Raw genomic sequence first — 17,292 nt, 5'->3', positions numbered from 1 at the left:
AACCGTTTTTATTGCACCAATGCTTTTGTATTAGCATGTGAAATAATTAGGTTATATTTTGAAATAAAAGGCGTAATCAATTTTATTTTCTCAATGTCGTCACTATCACTGTGCAAATGTTTGAACTCCCGTAATGCGCTTTCGTCATATTTGATGTCTCAACAGCTTCCAATGGTGATTCATATTGGTTCTCACAACGCTTCAGAGGCACAGGTGCTCATTTAAGGCGTAGTAGACACCAAACTTTTAGCCAAGGCGGCATTTGCTGAAATCTACTAAATTCAAATCCCACTACTAAGTATTTACACTTGGACGGCATTTTTGACTGCTTCTAGACATCCCACAACCCCACATTTAAAAACTCTCCGGCTCTCTTGGATCCCAATCGCCGGCTTTTCGCTTCCCATCACTTTCCAACGAGAGAGCGGCAGTATAAAAGGGACTGCGGAGCGCAAAAAGCTTAAGTATTTTTTCACATCGCTTGCAGCTCGCATCGCCTGACTTGTACGTTCGAAAGCAAAATAAAAATATCGTTTGGTAAATGTATAGGAATTTGAAGATAAAACTTTTTGTTTACTCTCGCTGCGCCAGAAATCGCAAAGTCAAATGCAAAAACAATTAGAAAAGTGAAAAGAAAGTGTGTGCTAAGCTATCAAAGATTTTTGGTGCCAAGGGCGTGTTGTAGAATTTTGGGCGCGGCATGAGAAGAATTCTCCAGAATCTTGCTTAAGAGTGAGGGTGAAACGAAATGTTTCTATTTACTTCGTAATTCTACACGCAATTCAAATAAAAGAATCGCAGAGCAAAAAGTATAAAATCGAAAACTGAGATGACATCATCAGCAGCGGCTCTCTTATGGCGTTTTCTCTCCCCATTCGTAGACGCGTGTGACTTTTGTTCGATTATTTTTTTACATGGGGATGAGAAACGGAATTCTTTGAAGAAGCGTCCATCAAAAAGGCCTCTCTTGTGCCATTTTCCCTGCTTAATTTAGTAATTCAATCAACTTCAATTGCTCTGATAGAGACTTCCAGTTACGGTAAATCTTTGGAATAAGAGCTCTTTGGGTTTCCATTACTCATCGGTTGTGGCCACATTCCACATTCCATTCATATAACTAGTGGTAGTGCATTTAAGGCCGGGCAAGTATACTAGAATAGGTGTGTCACCAAGGTTTATTACCGACTAAATTGCCCTCTACAATTGTAAAGCATTTCTGAATTTATAATCAAGGTACAGTCCACCAGGGTCTTCAAAAGAAGTTAGTTAAAGCTTTTGTTTATGAAGTTGTTCACACATAGTCGCGAGAAACTGGAAAGTTCCAGGGCTTTCCCTCCCATAAATCTAGATTGTGTATCTCTATTATTCAAGCCGTGCTCAAATCTTCCAATTGACGTCACAAGTCTTGTGAATCATAAAGTGCTGTAATTTCAAATGTATCACAAGCCACGATAGTGTGAAAGCTATTAATAGAAAAACATCATCAGATACGTCATGGGTACATCTTCTATCTAGCATTTTCCAGTGTCCAGCCCCATTCACATCTGTCTCATATGGATTAAAAAAATTTAAACTTGAGGGTGTTTCCAAACAGAAATCTGTACAGATACAGTTTAGGTAAAAATAATAGCACTGATAATTCCAATCGTGTTCTAACAGACTAAGTTTCTTTAAATGAATCACAAAATTTGTCTTTATAAACGAATCAATAACAGTGAGATACTCAACGAACATATAATGGTTATGCTAACTTAAATAAATACTATTGTTTTGACTGGAGCTGTGTACCATAAACATATAAGAACCAGTTTTAGCTTTGTCCAAAACATTTTTGTTTGGTTATAGCTTGACTGCAGAGGCGTGCGTAGTTGTTTCTGTTTATTTTTTTTTTGTTTGGCCTGTTTGTAGCGTCGCCACGTCAAGTCTTTTTCAGCTGCCTTTTGTTGACTTTCTACTTTGGCGGCAGCATAGAAAGGCAAACATATTTTCTGCCGTAGTTTAGGTACTAATTCAGGAGCGATCAGAAATTTCAATCAATTTATCATAAAGTCATTTGGACCTATTGATTTTTGTAATTATGTAGGCTTGTGGCAAATCCCTCGAGGTAGTGTTCCCTTTTGACAACTTAAGTGGGCAGGTCTAGAACAAAAAGGGGGAGTGGACGGTGAAAGACATTTCCCTGAAGCTTTCTCGTGGCCACAAACGAGCCGTGCCCGATGTTTTTCAAACCAGAACGCAATGAGCTCATCCGTTTCTAAGGCCATTTCGTGTGGGTTCAGTCTATCACGAAACTACCTGAACTAAGATATTTGGCTATCAGACGCACCCGATTTCTGCGTTCCACCTCCTCCCAACTGAAAAGTGGTAACTTTCACTTTCCCCGGTAGTACGTTGAACTTGGCTTGGTCTCCAATCCGAAACTACAACTACATAAACATCTGGGTAAATAAACTAGGGAAAAAATCAATGGGAAAAGTGTTTTTAGGCAAGCGTCAGGCTGGCTACGGGGAGTATGCGTAATGGGAGGGTTTTACGATGTTGATGATGTCACCAGGCATGGCCCAAAAATAAAGGCCGGGCTTAATGCTCGGAGGGCTATATTCTGGTTGGCCTCACTGGGGGTTAATTTTCTATCACGTTTTTGGCTTCCTAGCAATCGCTGAGCTATTATTCATTATTAATTCTTACTTCCTACTTACAGATTTTCCACAACAACCAAATCAAAATGAGTTCCGCTGAGTACTACCCATTCAAGGTAAGTTTAGAATGGATTGTATTGGATGATGAGCTATAGATTCATCAAAGTTAATTATTTCATTTGATCAAGCACATTAATTTATTAAAGCAGCTTATCAAACTCAATAGACAAATGGAAACTTAACTACAACTGAATTACAATTATTAATTCTAATTTTCTATCTGTAATTAGCAAAACAATATAATGGATAAGATAAGGTTTTGAAATTGTGAAGTACATGTACAAAGAATTATTTTAAAAGGCACTCTATTTCTCTTTTTTGGCGAGAATAAAATATTCTAGAAGCGAATCTTTTCTATCTAGAAACATACAAACACCAGCCAGATGCCAAGTAATTATCTCTAATTGGGCTATTAAATGATCATCAAATAATGTACAGTATAGAAGATAATTTTTGAAAACAAGTTACTGACTGATAGGAAAAGAGAGTGATAAGAAAGCTTGATATATGTACACAAGAGTCTCTCATAAAAGTTAACTTAAAAACCACATTATCATGACAAATTTAAATAGGAAATTATGCAAAAGAGAGATAAAAAACAGAAATAACCACATATAGTACGAATACCGATGGCGAATGTTGAGTCAGAGCAGGAGCACCCTTATTGGGATTACGTGCCAAGCATTAAAATAAACCATATTATTCATGGTTGCCCACTTATTACTCACATGCTGATTGGTTTTTACTTGGCGTTTGATTTTGCAGTGCACACCCACCGTCTACCCGGCGGATCCCTTTGATCCCGTCGAGGATGCGGCCATTCTGCGCAAGGCAATGAAGGGCTTCGGCACCGACGAGAAGGCCATCATCGAGATCCTGGCCAGGCGTGGCATCGTCCAGCGTTTGGAGATCGCTGAGGCCTTCAAGACCTCGTACGGCAAGGACCTAATTTCGGACCTGAAGTCTGAGCTGGGTGGCAAGTTCGAGGATGTGATCATGGCGCTGATGACGCCGCTGCCCCAGTTCTATGCCCAGGAGCTGCACGACGCCATCTCGGGCTTGGGAACCGACGAGGAGGCCATCATCGAGATCCTCTGCACGCTGTCCAACTATGGCATCAAGACCATTGCCCAGTTCTACGAGCAGAGCTTCGGCAAGTCCCTGGAATCCGACCTGAAGGGCGACACCAGTGGCCACTTCAAGCGGCTGTGCGTGTCCTTGGTGCAGGGCAACAGGGATGAGAACCAGGGAGTGGATGAGGCAGCGGCCATCGCCGATGCCCAGGCTCTTCACGACGCCGGCGAGGGACAGTGGGGCACCGACGAGTCCACCTTCAACTCGATCTTGATCACCCGCTCCTACCAACAGCTGCGCCAGATCTTTCTGGAGTACGAGAACCTGTCGGGCAACGACATTGAGAAGGCCATCAAACGGGAGTTCAGTGGCTCCGTGGAGAAGGGCTTCCTGGCCATCGGTGAGTTACAATATATTCATCGTCTCATTGGAATCCCTTCTTATTTTTGTATTCTCCTCCAGTCAAGTGCTGCAAGTCTAAGATCGATTACTTCTCGGAGCGGCTCCACGATTCGATGGCCGGCCTGGGCACCAAGGACAAAACTCTGATCCGGATCATCGTGAGCCGCTCGGAGATCGATCTGGGTGACATCAAGGAGGCATTCCAAAACAAATACGGAAAGAGCTTGGAGTCTTGGATTAAGGTAAATACCGTTTCACAATTGTGTTTTTATGTGTGTGCCTGAATTTTCTACTTTGCACCCTGTTTAATACCACTAACTCGCATTCGATTGTCTATTGCAATAACTTTCATTAATCGCTGTACCTTCGGAGATCTAAAACCATCCAGCTGGCTTTTCTTGTTGTCGTTTCTTTGATGCCATTATCCTTTCCCGCCCGATTACTTCATTTGTGTGCATAAAACATTAAAACTTGGCATATTCTATATATTTTTAGGGCGATACATCCGGCGATTATAAGCGTGCCCTATTGGCTATTGTTGGCTTCTAAAAAAGTAATCCCAATCCAACAATAACTTGTCACTTTCGTCTGTTCCACGCCCTAAACTATATATAAATAACAGAATGTACAAACGAAGTTCAGATATCGAATAGTTGACAATGTACAGATTTTAAACTGGAAAAAGTTTTAGCGAAATCGAGACCACACAGTGCATTTAAAGCCTTAGCATCAGAATCCCAAGTCTCGCATCCTGTTAATTATTATAAATTGTGACTATTATTATTATGACTATGCACGCCACATGCACATAACTGTATCTCTATATTTACTACACATGAGCCTATATACACTGCTATGTAGCTTATAGTTTTCGTTTTGTTTCGAGTCTCATTTGCAATATATTTAAACTTAAAAACGCAACAAAATAAAAAAAATATGACAAAAATAAAATACAAAATTCAATTTGAGTTTTCGTTATTGATAGCAGAGGAATCTGCACTGCTTGTCATGTAAATAACAGCGCTACATTGGTTAACTTCATAACATTAACTAGGGCATTGGTTTAATTAATGCAAGAATCATCTAAAATTGGTCTAGTAATAAGAACTTGATCAGCTATAGAAAGTTAACTGAATTGGTTTATTTTCAACTTTAAATTGATTGCACTGCTTGCTGTTAGTAAATTTCCGTTGAATGTAAATATTATGTAAAATCTCACTTTGAATATGTAGAGCTTAAAACAAAATAGTTCAGTAGTTTTAAATACAATTTGTTACTTGTGTTTTGCTGATCAAGTACTTAAACAATAGTTTGCTTTTCCTTGATCAATTTTACATAATCCTAATCATCCTCCCATTTCTGAAATGAGAAGCTTCCGAGTATTAATAAATACATAAGCCATGTATACAAAATAAAATGAGTTTAATGCTCTGACCCTCTGCTCTTTTCACGCTTTATCTCTACCGTTAAACCCAAACGAACAACAACAGGAGGATGCCGAGACCGATATTGGATATGTTTTGGTCACTCTTACGGCTTGGTAGATGGATTCAGGCCAGAATATACCAATATATGAGCAATATTCCCACTGCTAAAGTAGAAAACGCCAAAAAATCAAAACGATTATATTGCATTTCCCCAAAAGAAAAAATTAACAAAAGCGGAGAACAAATGAAATTATCTAGACATGTTCTATTCTTTTAAAAAAGATTTGAAAAAAAACCTTTAGTATTTACCCTCTGTGCAATAACGTCTAACGTCCAAGTCGATTTGTTCGACAACGATTATTTAACATTTTTATATATATTTTATTTTGTATACATGTTTTACTGTAATTTATTTTGCATCGAACTCGTATGTTTTGTGCTCGTATTAACTAATAAAGTTGGTTTACATTTGACGGCAAAACTGGGTCAGACTCATCATCCTCCTCCCCTCTTGATCTCGTTTGCAGGACGACCTCTCCGGCGACTACAGCTACGTGTTGCAGTGCCTGGCCTCCTACTAAGGACTTTCTCTTCGCCGAAGCATTTCACATCGATTGTTAACCATTCTATTTGTTGTAACTCTTATCTGAAGGCAAACCTCGTTTGCCTTTTTTCTGTGGAAGATTCATAGCCTATATTCAATTCATAAATGCATTATAAAATCATGGAAAAGAATTTGGAAGTTTTTCACTTAACTAAGGTAACCGAAACCGCGGGAATGGGGGTGTGGGAATATTTGTATAGAGGAAATGATGGCAGTATCTTCTACTTGGCTACTCTGTCCTGGTAGGCTGCCCACAGGCGATCGCGGTAGGTCTGGGCCGCCAGCTCCGGATTGGTGGCTTTCAGGATGCCCCTGCCCACCACGCCGATGTCGGCTCCTCGTTCCTTGACCACTTGTTCTGGGCTCTGGTACTGCTGGCCCAGCTGGTCCACGCTCTCGTCGATCTTCACTCCCGGGGTCAGCTGCAAAAGTCCGGGAAAGGCAAAGGCTTCGGCGGATTGGCACACCACACCGGCCACGAAATCCACGTCGGCGCCCTCTGTGGCGATCTTGTTGCTGTTCTCCCTGTACTTGGCATCGATCAAGTTGCCGCTGGCCGACATCTCCGCCAGCAGGAAGACTCCGCGCTCCTTGCTGACTCCTTCCTCGCCAAGGCCTGCCTTCAGACCCTGCAGAATACTGCGTCCAGGTAAAGTGTGGGCCGTCACCAGGTCTGCCCAGCTGGAAATCTTGTAGATTCCCTTGCCGTACTGCAGGGACACTGTATTGCCAATGTCCGCGAACTTGCGGTCCTCCATCAACAGGAAGTTGTGCCGCTGGGCCAGGGTCTGCAGGTCGCTGATGAATTTCTCGCTAAAGTCCTGGACGATGTCCACGTGCGTCTTGAGCAGGCAAATGTACGGACCGCACTTGTCGGCCACATCCAGTATCTCATCCGCACGGATCAGATCGGCGGCCAGGCAGAGGTTCGTCTGCTTGCTGGCTATCAAGTTGAACAGCCGCTTGGCCACCGCACTCTTGGCCAAGTTGGCTCGACTCTCGTAGGTCAGTTTGGTGCGCTGCAGGTCGTTGGCTGTGGGCAGATTATTAACAAATTAGTAACCACTATATAAGCGAAACCTAACTTATCGCTTATCATTAGACAAAAACCTACCCTACTTTTCTTTAGTCCCAAATATTCTTATTATCGCTACTTCTTTTTATTCATATGATCAAACTTTGTGAAACGGATATGATCTATACCTACCTACTCTTTGTCATAAATGTTTTTCTTGGATCTACATTTCTAGATCCATCCATTCTATGCCTTACAGAATAGAAATCTTACTTACTTTTGCTTCCTTCTTCCTCATGGTAACATGAGCAAATTAACATTTTATATAAGGCTAAACTTTTGGAACTGAAATAGAGTATTCAAAGAACGACCTATACTTAATTCTAATCAAGCATATATACTAAATATGGTGCTACTTCTATAATAATTTTATTGGTAAGATAAGAAGACAAGCCGTAGCCCCTCACTTATTAAGATAAACTAAAAGTTTATTAACTTTTTAGGTGGAAATAAAATAGAACCGGTTGCCATAAATTTGAACAGGCCAAAAAAAAAACCAATGCTTATTTTTAGAGGCGGCCACGAGATAGGCTTGATTGGAGGAGGGGACTGGGACTGGCTCTCAAGTGCCCTGATAAGCATAATTGAATGGAGCATTGGGCGGAATCACGTGCCGTGTAGCCGGCAACTTGATCCGGTCCGAGTGTGGAACCCAGATCGGCTTACCGCTGTTTATGCCCGTTGTATAACGAAAGCAAATTTACGAACTTTATGACACTGCGACTGGAGCTCCCCTAATTGAATTTAGTTCGAGGCCATGCGCTGCCCGAGTGTCATGTACCCATTATCTGTCCATCTGCCTATCTATCTACTATATATCTAGGGGGATCTGGAGCATACACACCTCCGACCACGTCGGCCTTATCGCCGCCGACAAAGGTTCCATCGCTGTTGATTTGGACGACGGCTATGTACTTGGCCACCGCATCCACGGTGGACTTCTCGATGCGACCCGCCTCGTGCAGGGTATTCAGCAGGAAGGAGAGCGTGAAGAGGGAGTGCATCCGGACGCCATGCTTGGCGATGTTGGCCACTCCGCCCTGCTCCCGGTCCACGACGACCACGGCGTCGGTGACCACAATGCCCTCGCTCTGCAGATCCCGGACTGTGTCCAGGATGCTGCTCCCGGAGGTGACCACGTCCTCGACAATCAGACAGGTGTCGCCGGCATTGAAGATGCCCTCCACCAGCTTCTTGGTGCCGTAGGCCTTGGCCTCCTTGCGCCGGACCAACATTGGAGTACCCTGCTGCAGGGATACAATGGTGGCCAGTGGAAGGGCCGTGTACGGAACTCCGCACACGTGTCTGGCGGTCAGCTGCTTGTCCTTGATGTGATCCACTAGGAGGTCGGATACTGTTTGCTGAGGGTGGTATATTTATCATGAGGATAATTACATAGGCTTGGATCCCAAATACTAACCATCACATCCGGATAGCTGACGATCACCCGCAGATCAAAGTAAACCGGCGAATTGATGCCCACCTTCATCTTGAAGTCGCCGAACTTGAAGGCATTGATCTCGAACAGCTTCAGGGCCAGGGCGCGCATTTTGTCCGAGTTCTGGGCAACCATGGTGCTGATATTCGATCTGTGATCTCCGTGCACGTGCTAGCTCAGCTCCAATAAGAACAGTCCAATTGGGGGTCTCACACTTTTTTTTAAATATGCGGCCAGTGTGAACGTTTGCTGCGTGCGTATGTTATTTTTCGTGGCAGATAATTTAGTTGAACATCTGGCAACGCTGGCGGGTGGTGAACTTCGCTAAGCAGTACAAATAATTCAAATTTGATTTAAAATAAAATCGTTAGATTTAATATAATTTTAAGATTTAATCAATGCATAACGGCTTGAATTCTCTTTAAAAGAGAATGATTTACAAACTCATTTTAAAATTTATAAGGAGAAAAATGCCTTTTAAAGAAAAACTATACGGAACAAATACGAATTAAATAAAAATTAATATTAAGTCGGGTTATTTACACTTTTCCTAGAGAATAGCGCATTTTATACCCTTTTAGATTATATAACATACACCCCAGAAAAATAAATGAATTGCTTATGAAATTAATACTTCCATCTGTTTAAATACTTTTTCCAACATAAGATCTCCAAAACAGAAATGTTTAATTCACATTATTTCAATAAGTTTAGATATTTTTGACTCATATTATATATTTTCGCAGAGGAAGGCTCTGAAAAGTTTGGCTCCACCCACAATCCCCAGCCTTGGCTTTAAGGGGTGGTGTCTAGGCATTTACCAACCAATAGCAGTCCTCGAAATTTAACTAGCAATTCGAAGCAAAAGCGCCTGCGTAAGTCAACAAAGTTTCCGCATCAACTCATGGGCTTTGAAACAATTCCCAGAACCTTTGGTCCAAAGTGTTTCCAAAATTTAGTTTCTTTTCGCTGGCCCCCAACTAAGTCGCAGTTTTCTGCTCGAAAGCAGCAACTTTATAGTGCAATTATCGGTTTTAATTGAATCCATTTCTCGGCTTCACGATGGCCAATGTCAGTGTCAGTGGTGAAATTGCTGGCGAAGTGGCTACAAAGCGTCCTCGACTGGTGGGCACTTCCAAGAGTCCCAAAGTAGTTGAGTCCCAAGCGGTCAAGGTCGCCAATCGGGTTCCCAAATGTGCCCGCTGTCGCAACCATGGGATTATTTCGGAGCTACGAGGACACAAGAAGCTGTGCACCTACAAAAACTGCAAGTGCGCCAAGTGTGTGCTGATCTTCGAGAGGCAACGCATCATGGCCGCTCAGGTGGGTTTAACAATAATAAATATAATAAAGGAACCCTAAAATATACTTACTTTAAAGAATTTATATAAACAAACATCTTTGCTCGGAAAGAAAACTAAACATGCATACTTTTTCGTTATAAGTTGACTTACAACGTTTGCAGCGATCCATTTATTCAGGACGTTGATCAATAATCAAGCTTAATGTTTTTTTTTATAAAACTTAAATATAATTTTAAATTATCAGTTACATTTTGAAGTTTCATTTATTAAACGAAAACATCCAAACAATAAATACAAATTATTTATTTTTAATTTAATTAATAAATTAAATTAATTAATTATTATTTTTAATTAAAATTAAAATGTTAAGTCCTTGTGATCTTTAAAATGTAAAAAAGAGATTTTTTGTTTAATGTAAAGAGCAATTGCAACCAATTTAATTTGAAGCATAGTTCAACTAAGAAATCTGAAAGTTGACTAATTGTATCTAGGACCTTATATGTATGCCTCCCCATCCTGTTTTAATCAATCTGTGTAGCTGAATTCAATTGCCAGCTTCCTTAGGAAAATAGTTAGCTATGCCATTTATATTGTCTTTAGATTAAGCGCTGGCCAAGCGCTCAATTCGAAACACAAATAGCCCACGGGTGAGCCCCGCGAACCGCAAATGCCCCACTCCAAACCCAAATCAAACAGCCAATGAAACGGAATACGGGGAACAGATTCGGCCAGCACAACCAGTCCGGGGCGATGATGATGATGGAAAGTTGTCAAAGCGTAGGAACAAATCGACCAAAATATCCGCTTACCAAAACTGTTTGCACAAGTGTGGCTCCGTCTCGCATTTCATTAGATCAGTGTGGCTGGGATGTGAGTGTGGGCGATACCCCAAGGAATTGCTGTGGTCTTTGTTTGCGGAAAAGTCAAACAGCAGCAGACGGAGATGTTCACTTGTCGCATATTAATTTCCATTGTGGTCTTTTAGGTTGCCCTGAAGCGCCAGCAGGCCGTGGAGGACGCGATTGCCATGCGGCTGGTGGCCAACAAAACCGGTCGATCCATTGACACTCTGCCGCCGGGCAACATCTTCGGTCTGACCGTGACCCAGCCCAGTTCACCGCATCCCAAGCGGGAAGATGTGCAGTCGGAGAAGCTTCTGCCGGAGGAGCAGAAGCAGCCGGATCAGCCGCAGGAGGAGGAGTACGGCGAACAACCGGCGGTAGCCCAAGATCTCAGTGCTCCCCGGCGGGATAACGTCTCCCAAACGGCCATCGATATGCTGTCGCAGCTCTTTCCCCAGCGCAAGCGATCTGTCCTGGAGTTGGTCCTCAAACGCTGCGATCTCGACCTGATCCGGGCCATTGAGAATGTCTCGCCCTCGGGCAGAAACACACCAGTGGATGTCACCAGCACCCAGTTGCCAAGCCAGGAGCCAGGAGTAGTTCCCAGTGTGCCGCAGATCACGTCCAGAAGCAGCGCCTTTAGGCCTGTAATAACAGATCAGGTAAGTTGGTAAACAAGATCTAACTAACTAATTTTTAACTAACAATCAGCCAAAATAGGACACGCTATAGTTGAGAGCTTCGACTATTAGATACCCGATACTGAAGTCACTAATATCAAAATAACTGAACCTTTACATTTATGCTTGTTTCTTCTAAAATAATAGTTCGATAGTTATTGGCTTAATAAACATACATATATGGACTCTACTATGTCTCAGTGACTTGTGGGCGTCAAAGTGGAAGTGGTTATAAGTAAACTGCGTAGGCATAACTCGAATCTGTTTGTTTATTCGTAAATCTCCAGCTTTTATAGTTTCCGAGATATCGAAGTTCATATGGACAGACGGATATGGCTAGTTCGACTCTGCCATTAATTCTGATCAAGAATATATTTAATTTATGGGGTCGGAAACGAATCTTTCTACCCCGTTACATACTTTTCAAAGATTACAATACCTTTATAACCCTACGAGTAATGAGAGTGATTCATTATAAAAGCATTTGTGCAATAAAGTCCTTTTCCAGTTTATTATGTACTGTTTTATTAACCGATTATCCAAAATCATTTGGTTATAATATTTACAATTTCTTTAAAATCAAAATAGCTCATTGACACATTATTTTTTTTGTTTTATGTTTATGTGAATTATTTATCTACAGTCGTACAAAGTATTTTCTTTGATAACATACAACTTACCTTTCAGTACCAGAGCAAATCGATGGTGGAGCTTAAGCCGCCGGTCTTTGGAAGCAGCGCCTCGGCGGCGGCTGCCGCCATTTGTGCCTACCCAAAGTGGTTTGTGCCGCTCTCGTTTCCGGTGACCATGGGACACCTTTCCAACCTGGCACCGCGCTGCACCTTGCCCAACTGTGCCTGCTTGGACAGCTACCAGTTCCACTAGGAGCACCAGCACCTCTATCACAAACTAAACATTATTCTATTGAAATAAATTTATTTAACCTAACTACAAGCTGAACTATCTTATGAGTAAGTGGGCAATCTCCTGGCTTCACTTGGGGGTCTCCTCCGTCTCCTCCTCTTCGTCTTCCTCCTCATCGTCCTCGGATAGATACATGCGATCCTCCTCGTCGCTCTGCTGGCCACTCCTGCTCCCGCTGCCCAGATTCAGGACGGGTGCACTACTATTGGAACCTGAGGCGGGGGATCCTGCCGTGGCCACTGCTCCTTGGACGGAGGCACTGCGCTTGCTGAGATTTGCACGTCGCCACTTGGCTCTCCTGTTTTGAAACCAAGTCTTGACCTGAGAAGAAAAAATATGAAAAAAATTATACAGATATTAATAAAAGTATAAAAAGAGTTTGATAATATTAAACGAAAAAGAACGACAGAAGAATAATATATTATAAAATATATTAATTCATATATACATAATATTAGCTCAATGTATTGTTTGTTAGTTATTTACAAAAAGGGAAAATTAAGCTTTTATTTTATTTATTTTCTTTTTTATTTCTTATATTTGTTGTGCCGCTCACCACGAGACGATGGCATAGGTATGTTAAGCTTACATTTTAAATAGGTGTTATTTTAACTGCATACCTGGCGATCGGTCAGTTTCAATTGGAGCGCCAAGTGCCGACGTTCCTCCGGCGAAAGATACTTTGAATTGGCAAAGCGGCCCTCGAGATTTTTTGTTTGCTGGGAGGTGAACCGTATCTGGCCGCCCTTTCGCTTCACGCCGAAGTTGGACATGTAGAAGCTGGCCGCCGGATAGGCATTGCAGTAGAGAGCGGCAGCAGCGGTTGCCGGATTTGGAAAGCCTACGGAGGAAATGGACAAAATGTTAATGATATGGGTTGAATAAAATAGTAGAACCTTTATAAAAACTTTATAACTTTGGCAAGCCCAACGATATATACAGTTGCAGCTATTTACATAAATATTATGTTATATAAAACTTTATTTCGATTTTTATGCTTACAAATTTAAAACAATAAAGCTATGTTGACTTTCTGCTAAGTTTCGTAATACTATAGCGTAGTATCGATTACTTGTTAAACTATTTCTAAATCCTGCAGACTATCCGTATAAATTTAACAACAACGATGTAATGTTCCTATTGGAGCTTTATGAAATAGTCTTTAGATTTGAATGAAAAAAGTAAAACATTACTATATATCAAAGTATGTTAAAACAAATTCAAAAACTGCGAAGCTTTCATACATTATTATACATAGTACCCTCTGCAAGGGTATACAAATTCTAAAAAGCCCTTTCATTATGATGCGATGGATAACATTTAGTATATAATTGATATTCTTAATATGCCCGATATAAAGTGCTGCAATCATTTGATTTTGATTGGTGGCTTATGTGGCCCGATTCCCCTATCTCCGCCCACCAATTCTTATCGAAGTAATCGGACACATTAATTCCGAGTCGTACATGTGCCTGAGTGCTCGGGTATATATCAGCACCAGTATCGGTGTTGGGGGATATGTTAACGCCCACTTTACAAGTGGGTAACGAGTTGTGGCCACTGCGAAATGGATCGACTGAGCCTGAGAGTCGAGATTCCAGGGGCAATCGAGCGAATCAATTGCCCTCCCGACAAGCAATCCGATTATGGTTCTATCATATATGTCCAGTATATGTCGATAAGGAAAAAGGAACTTTTTTTGACGTAACGGAAATTCGCACTTGTCGCATTGCCCTCGTTCGACAGTGCTGAACTAATCTGGTATTTCGGGACTCAGTTACCTCATAAGAGAAGCAAGCAATCTACAGTACAGATTGTTAAAAACTTTCGGAATTTGCCAAATGCCGTATAACAAATAACGTTCGATTTCAGATGTCATATTTTAATTTTTAACAAATAGACTTATTAACGGTTATTTTTATTAAGTGGCGTACCCAGCGATAAGAACTTGCCCCCCTCGGGTAGACTGCCATTCTCCACCTTCCAAAGGTGTTTAATCGCTGAAAATTGGATTTGTTATTATTTTATAATGTGCGTGTCCAAAAGAATAAATAAAATCATATCAGACACTTGTCGAACTTCCCCTTGCAACTCTTTTCCAGGTCGACCGAGTGTCGACAACGGACGAGCTTATCGTAATCAAATGGCAATTGTCGCTATAAGATGATGGACAGCGCCTATTAATCGCCTCTAATAGCATTTTTCGTTTAGATAAGCCAAAACAAATCGGAAATCGGGATAGCAATGAACATTGAGTGGGCTATACGGACAAATATAACTATCTGAATTGTATTGATCAATGGGAATACTAAACTAGTCAATGGCGAACTATAAAGTAGATATGGTTTAATACAAATTTTGCTAATTTTATATACATATACAGTAGTAGTGTGTTTAAAAAGCTATAGTAACTGTAGGGAAAAATATAAAAAAAACTATTTAATTAATTTTAAATTGTTTAAACAAAAGGGTATAATAGCTTTCTTGTTTTTCTCCCATTTAAAATACGATCCAAATATAACTTATCTTTCCACTGCATTCGTATGTCTTTTGCTTAGCTTTTGATGGATCCCAAACTCAATTTCAAATATTTGTCATTGTGATAAAGCCACCGAAAATATTTCGTGGGTTTTCCGATCCGAAAAATGGGATGGAATAGGGTCTGTGACGTTATCAGCTTTCGTGTTTCCCTGCCCGATTTTCTGGGGCTAATCTACCGTTACATTGCATTGAGACTTTACCATGGAATGCAGTTTGTTTGGGGGTGGAAAAGTGAGATTTCAAGTGGCATTGGCGCCAACACTTGACTTTGTTAAACACCAAGCTGCACACGCACATTAATCATGTTTATGGCCCATTTAGTGAGGGATCCCCATTGCAGTGTTGGTGGTTTGGACACTTTGGACTTAGGCTAGTTAAGACTGTATTTAAATGAGCACTTTTTACATAGGACCATTCCCGTGGTCGATCAATTTCCATGTGTCAGTTTGATTGAAGGGATTAGGGTTTCAGCAAAGAAAGGTTCAATGACTTGAACTTGGAACTGTCGAGAATGGTAAGTTCTTAATCCTTAAGTTGTGGCTAAAACTGTGAGAAAGTCATACAAAATACGGTGTTAGGTACTTTCAGTTCTTACATTTCAGTCATTCATTTTTGTTCCTTTAGGAATTAACATATCATTTTTATAGATATGATTGTCTTAATGTTTATCAGCAGTTCAGTTTTTAATTGATAATTGTAGAGCTTATTTATTCATATTTTCGTGTACGCAACTTGTGACTCATTTCCGGTCTGTTTAAAAATACCCATGATTAAAATGGTAATGATGTAACATTTTCAATAATATTTCAAAAAGGAATAAGTTTAAAAATAAGTTTTCAATGGATACTTCTTCATGCAACTTTTCTTTTTCTAAGTCTCTATAAACAATCAGGATTATACCATATGATCCTGTGATGTCCATAAAACAAAACGTATTGTGCTAATTTCCTTATAAGCTTTAAGTAATATGTATATTTAACTATACTAATTACTTGTTAGTTATTAATGGAAATGTGTTAAGAAATATGAAACAATCTGGGTATATATACAGAAACAACAAATAAATCTGTAACCTTAATCAAATTTTTTTAAAGGCATTTTATACATTGCATTTATTCATATTGCAATATGATCACCAAATATGTGAATACTAACCTTCGCAGTCCATGGCGAAAGGACTGTATTGATCACAATAGGCTGTCGGCTGGACGGCGGCTGCGGCGGCCACTGCGGCTGCCTGGAAGTGGGGCATGAAGAGCGAGGGGTTCTTCTGGAGGTTGAGCACCTGCTGGTAGAACAGCGAGGCGGGATCCGGATAGATGGGGTTGAATCGCAGCGAGGTGGGCGCCAGCACCGTACTTGAGTCCAGATTCTTGAGCGCATACTGGGTGGCGGCCGCCTCGCGGGACAGATCATAAATATTGGCGGTGGATGCGGATGCGGTGGCCAGGGCTGCCTTGGGCATGGCCAGTGCTGGTGGAGAAGGTATTCCTGCCGCTCCAGCCACTGGACTCTGGGAGGAGCCCCGACGCGACTGGGTTCGATGGGGTGTTTCGATAGCCGGACTCCGTGTTGTTGTTCTCGTCTTCTGCTCCAAGATATTCTCTATGGAGAAGGCGGCCTTGCTCGACTTGGTGCCAATATCCATGTTGGTTCCTCCGAGTGGCAAACTTGATCAGCGTCAAAAACGTTAGCGACTCGATTCCGGAGCGATCGAAGCGACTGCGTTGGCCGCAGGCGATGAACTAATGGCAACCGGCGGCTAAAGAAGTTGTCGCAGAGCCCAGGGCGCAATAAATTGTACCAAATCTGATTTCACAGAATATAATAGATTGTACCTATAATGTTGTGCTAATGGGTAGATATCAATATTAACAATAATCGAGCGGTATGTAGATATGCCGGGCCCGGGCCTGGGAGGATAGATAAAGCCCTGCTACCGACCATCGATTGATAAGCGAGTGGTGGTTGGTGGGCGCTCCAGTGGCTCGATGGCACTCCACTCCACTCGATTTCGATTTCCAATTGCAGACAACGACAGCTCGACACCGGGCGTCTCAGTCTGGCCGGGACACCCAATCGGCGATCCGATCCCGACCGTCGTATAAATCACGGTTCCTCCACCAGCCCTCTCACAGCCACAACCACCCAAACACCCACCCTCCCACTCGGCGGGAGCGGTGCGTTTGATCGAGTAATTGTTAATCACGTCTTATCGGTGTCGTTACCTGGTTTCGGCTCTCGGCTCTCAGCTCGCAGCTACTGTTTAGTTATTATGTTCT

The 17,292-nt window shown here is 41.7% G+C and overlaps 4 protein-coding genes across 6 annotated transcripts; 2 read left to right on the top strand and 2 right to left on the bottom strand.

Annotated features, from left to right (window-relative positions):
• Window positions 1-418: 418 nt before the first annotated feature.
• On the top strand, window positions 419-6,337 carry LOC108140600 (annexin B9). Of its 3 annotated transcripts, none has more exons than XM_017263507.2 (5): window positions 419-504; window positions 2,702-2,755; window positions 3,465-4,173; window positions 4,236-4,417; window positions 6,130-6,337. In XM_017263507.2, the coding sequence occupies exons 2-5, from the start codon at window positions 2,726-2,728 to the stop codon at window positions 6,181-6,183; spliced, it is 975 nt and encodes a 324-aa protein (XP_017118996.1). In that variant the 5' UTR covers window positions 419-504; window positions 2,702-2,725; the 3' UTR covers window positions 6,184-6,337. The 3 variants fall into 3 exon arrangements, with proteins under 3 accessions (XP_017118996.1, XP_017118998.1, XP_017118995.1); XM_017263509.2 differs by lacking the exon at window positions 6,130-6,337 and adding an exon at window positions 5,666-6,083; XM_017263506.2 differs by lacking the exon at window positions 6,130-6,337 and adding an exon at window positions 4,671-5,133.
• Window positions 5,982-8,947, bottom strand: LOC108140599 (uridine 5'-monophosphate synthase). Its single transcript, XM_017263505.2, has 3 exons — window positions 8,702-8,947; window positions 8,126-8,642; window positions 5,982-7,239 (listed from the first exon to the last, which is right to left on the bottom strand). Exons 1-3 carry the CDS (start codon window positions 8,852-8,854, stop codon window positions 6,428-6,430), a joined length of 1,482 nt encoding a protein of 493 aa, XP_017118994.1. The 5' UTR covers window positions 8,855-8,947; the 3' UTR covers window positions 5,982-6,427.
• An 834-nt stretch (window positions 8,948-9,781) lies between these two features.
• Window positions 9,782-12,528, top strand: LOC108140354 (doublesex- and mab-3-related transcription factor A2). The gene is made up of 3 exons (XM_017263048.2): window positions 9,782-10,042; window positions 11,009-11,527; window positions 12,233-12,528. The coding sequence occupies exons 1-3, from the start codon at window positions 9,782-9,784 to the stop codon at window positions 12,428-12,430; spliced, it is 978 nt and encodes a 325-aa protein (XP_017118537.1). The 3' UTR covers window positions 12,431-12,528.
• Window positions 12,477-17,278, bottom strand: LOC108140814 (hematopoietically-expressed homeobox protein HHEX). The gene is made up of 3 exons (XM_017263820.2): window positions 16,166-17,278; window positions 13,090-13,310; window positions 12,477-12,790 (listed from the first exon to the last, which is right to left on the bottom strand). The coding sequence occupies exons 1-3, from the start codon at window positions 16,656-16,658 to the stop codon at window positions 12,539-12,541; spliced, it is 966 nt and encodes a 321-aa protein (XP_017119309.1). The 5' UTR covers window positions 16,659-17,278; the 3' UTR covers window positions 12,477-12,538.
• Between the last annotated feature and the right edge of the window lie 14 nt (window positions 17,279-17,292).

The sequence above is a fragment of the Drosophila elegans genome, unplaced genomic scaffold, assembly GCF_018152505.1.
Source record: "Drosophila elegans isolate 14027-0461.03 unplaced genomic scaffold, ASM1815250v1 contig_476, whole genome shotgun sequence".
NCBI classification, from domain to species: Eukaryota; Metazoa; Arthropoda; class Insecta; order Diptera; family Drosophilidae; genus Drosophila; species Drosophila elegans.
Note: the sequence above shows the minus strand (reverse complement) of the source record. Positions and strands in the feature narration are given on the sequence as shown.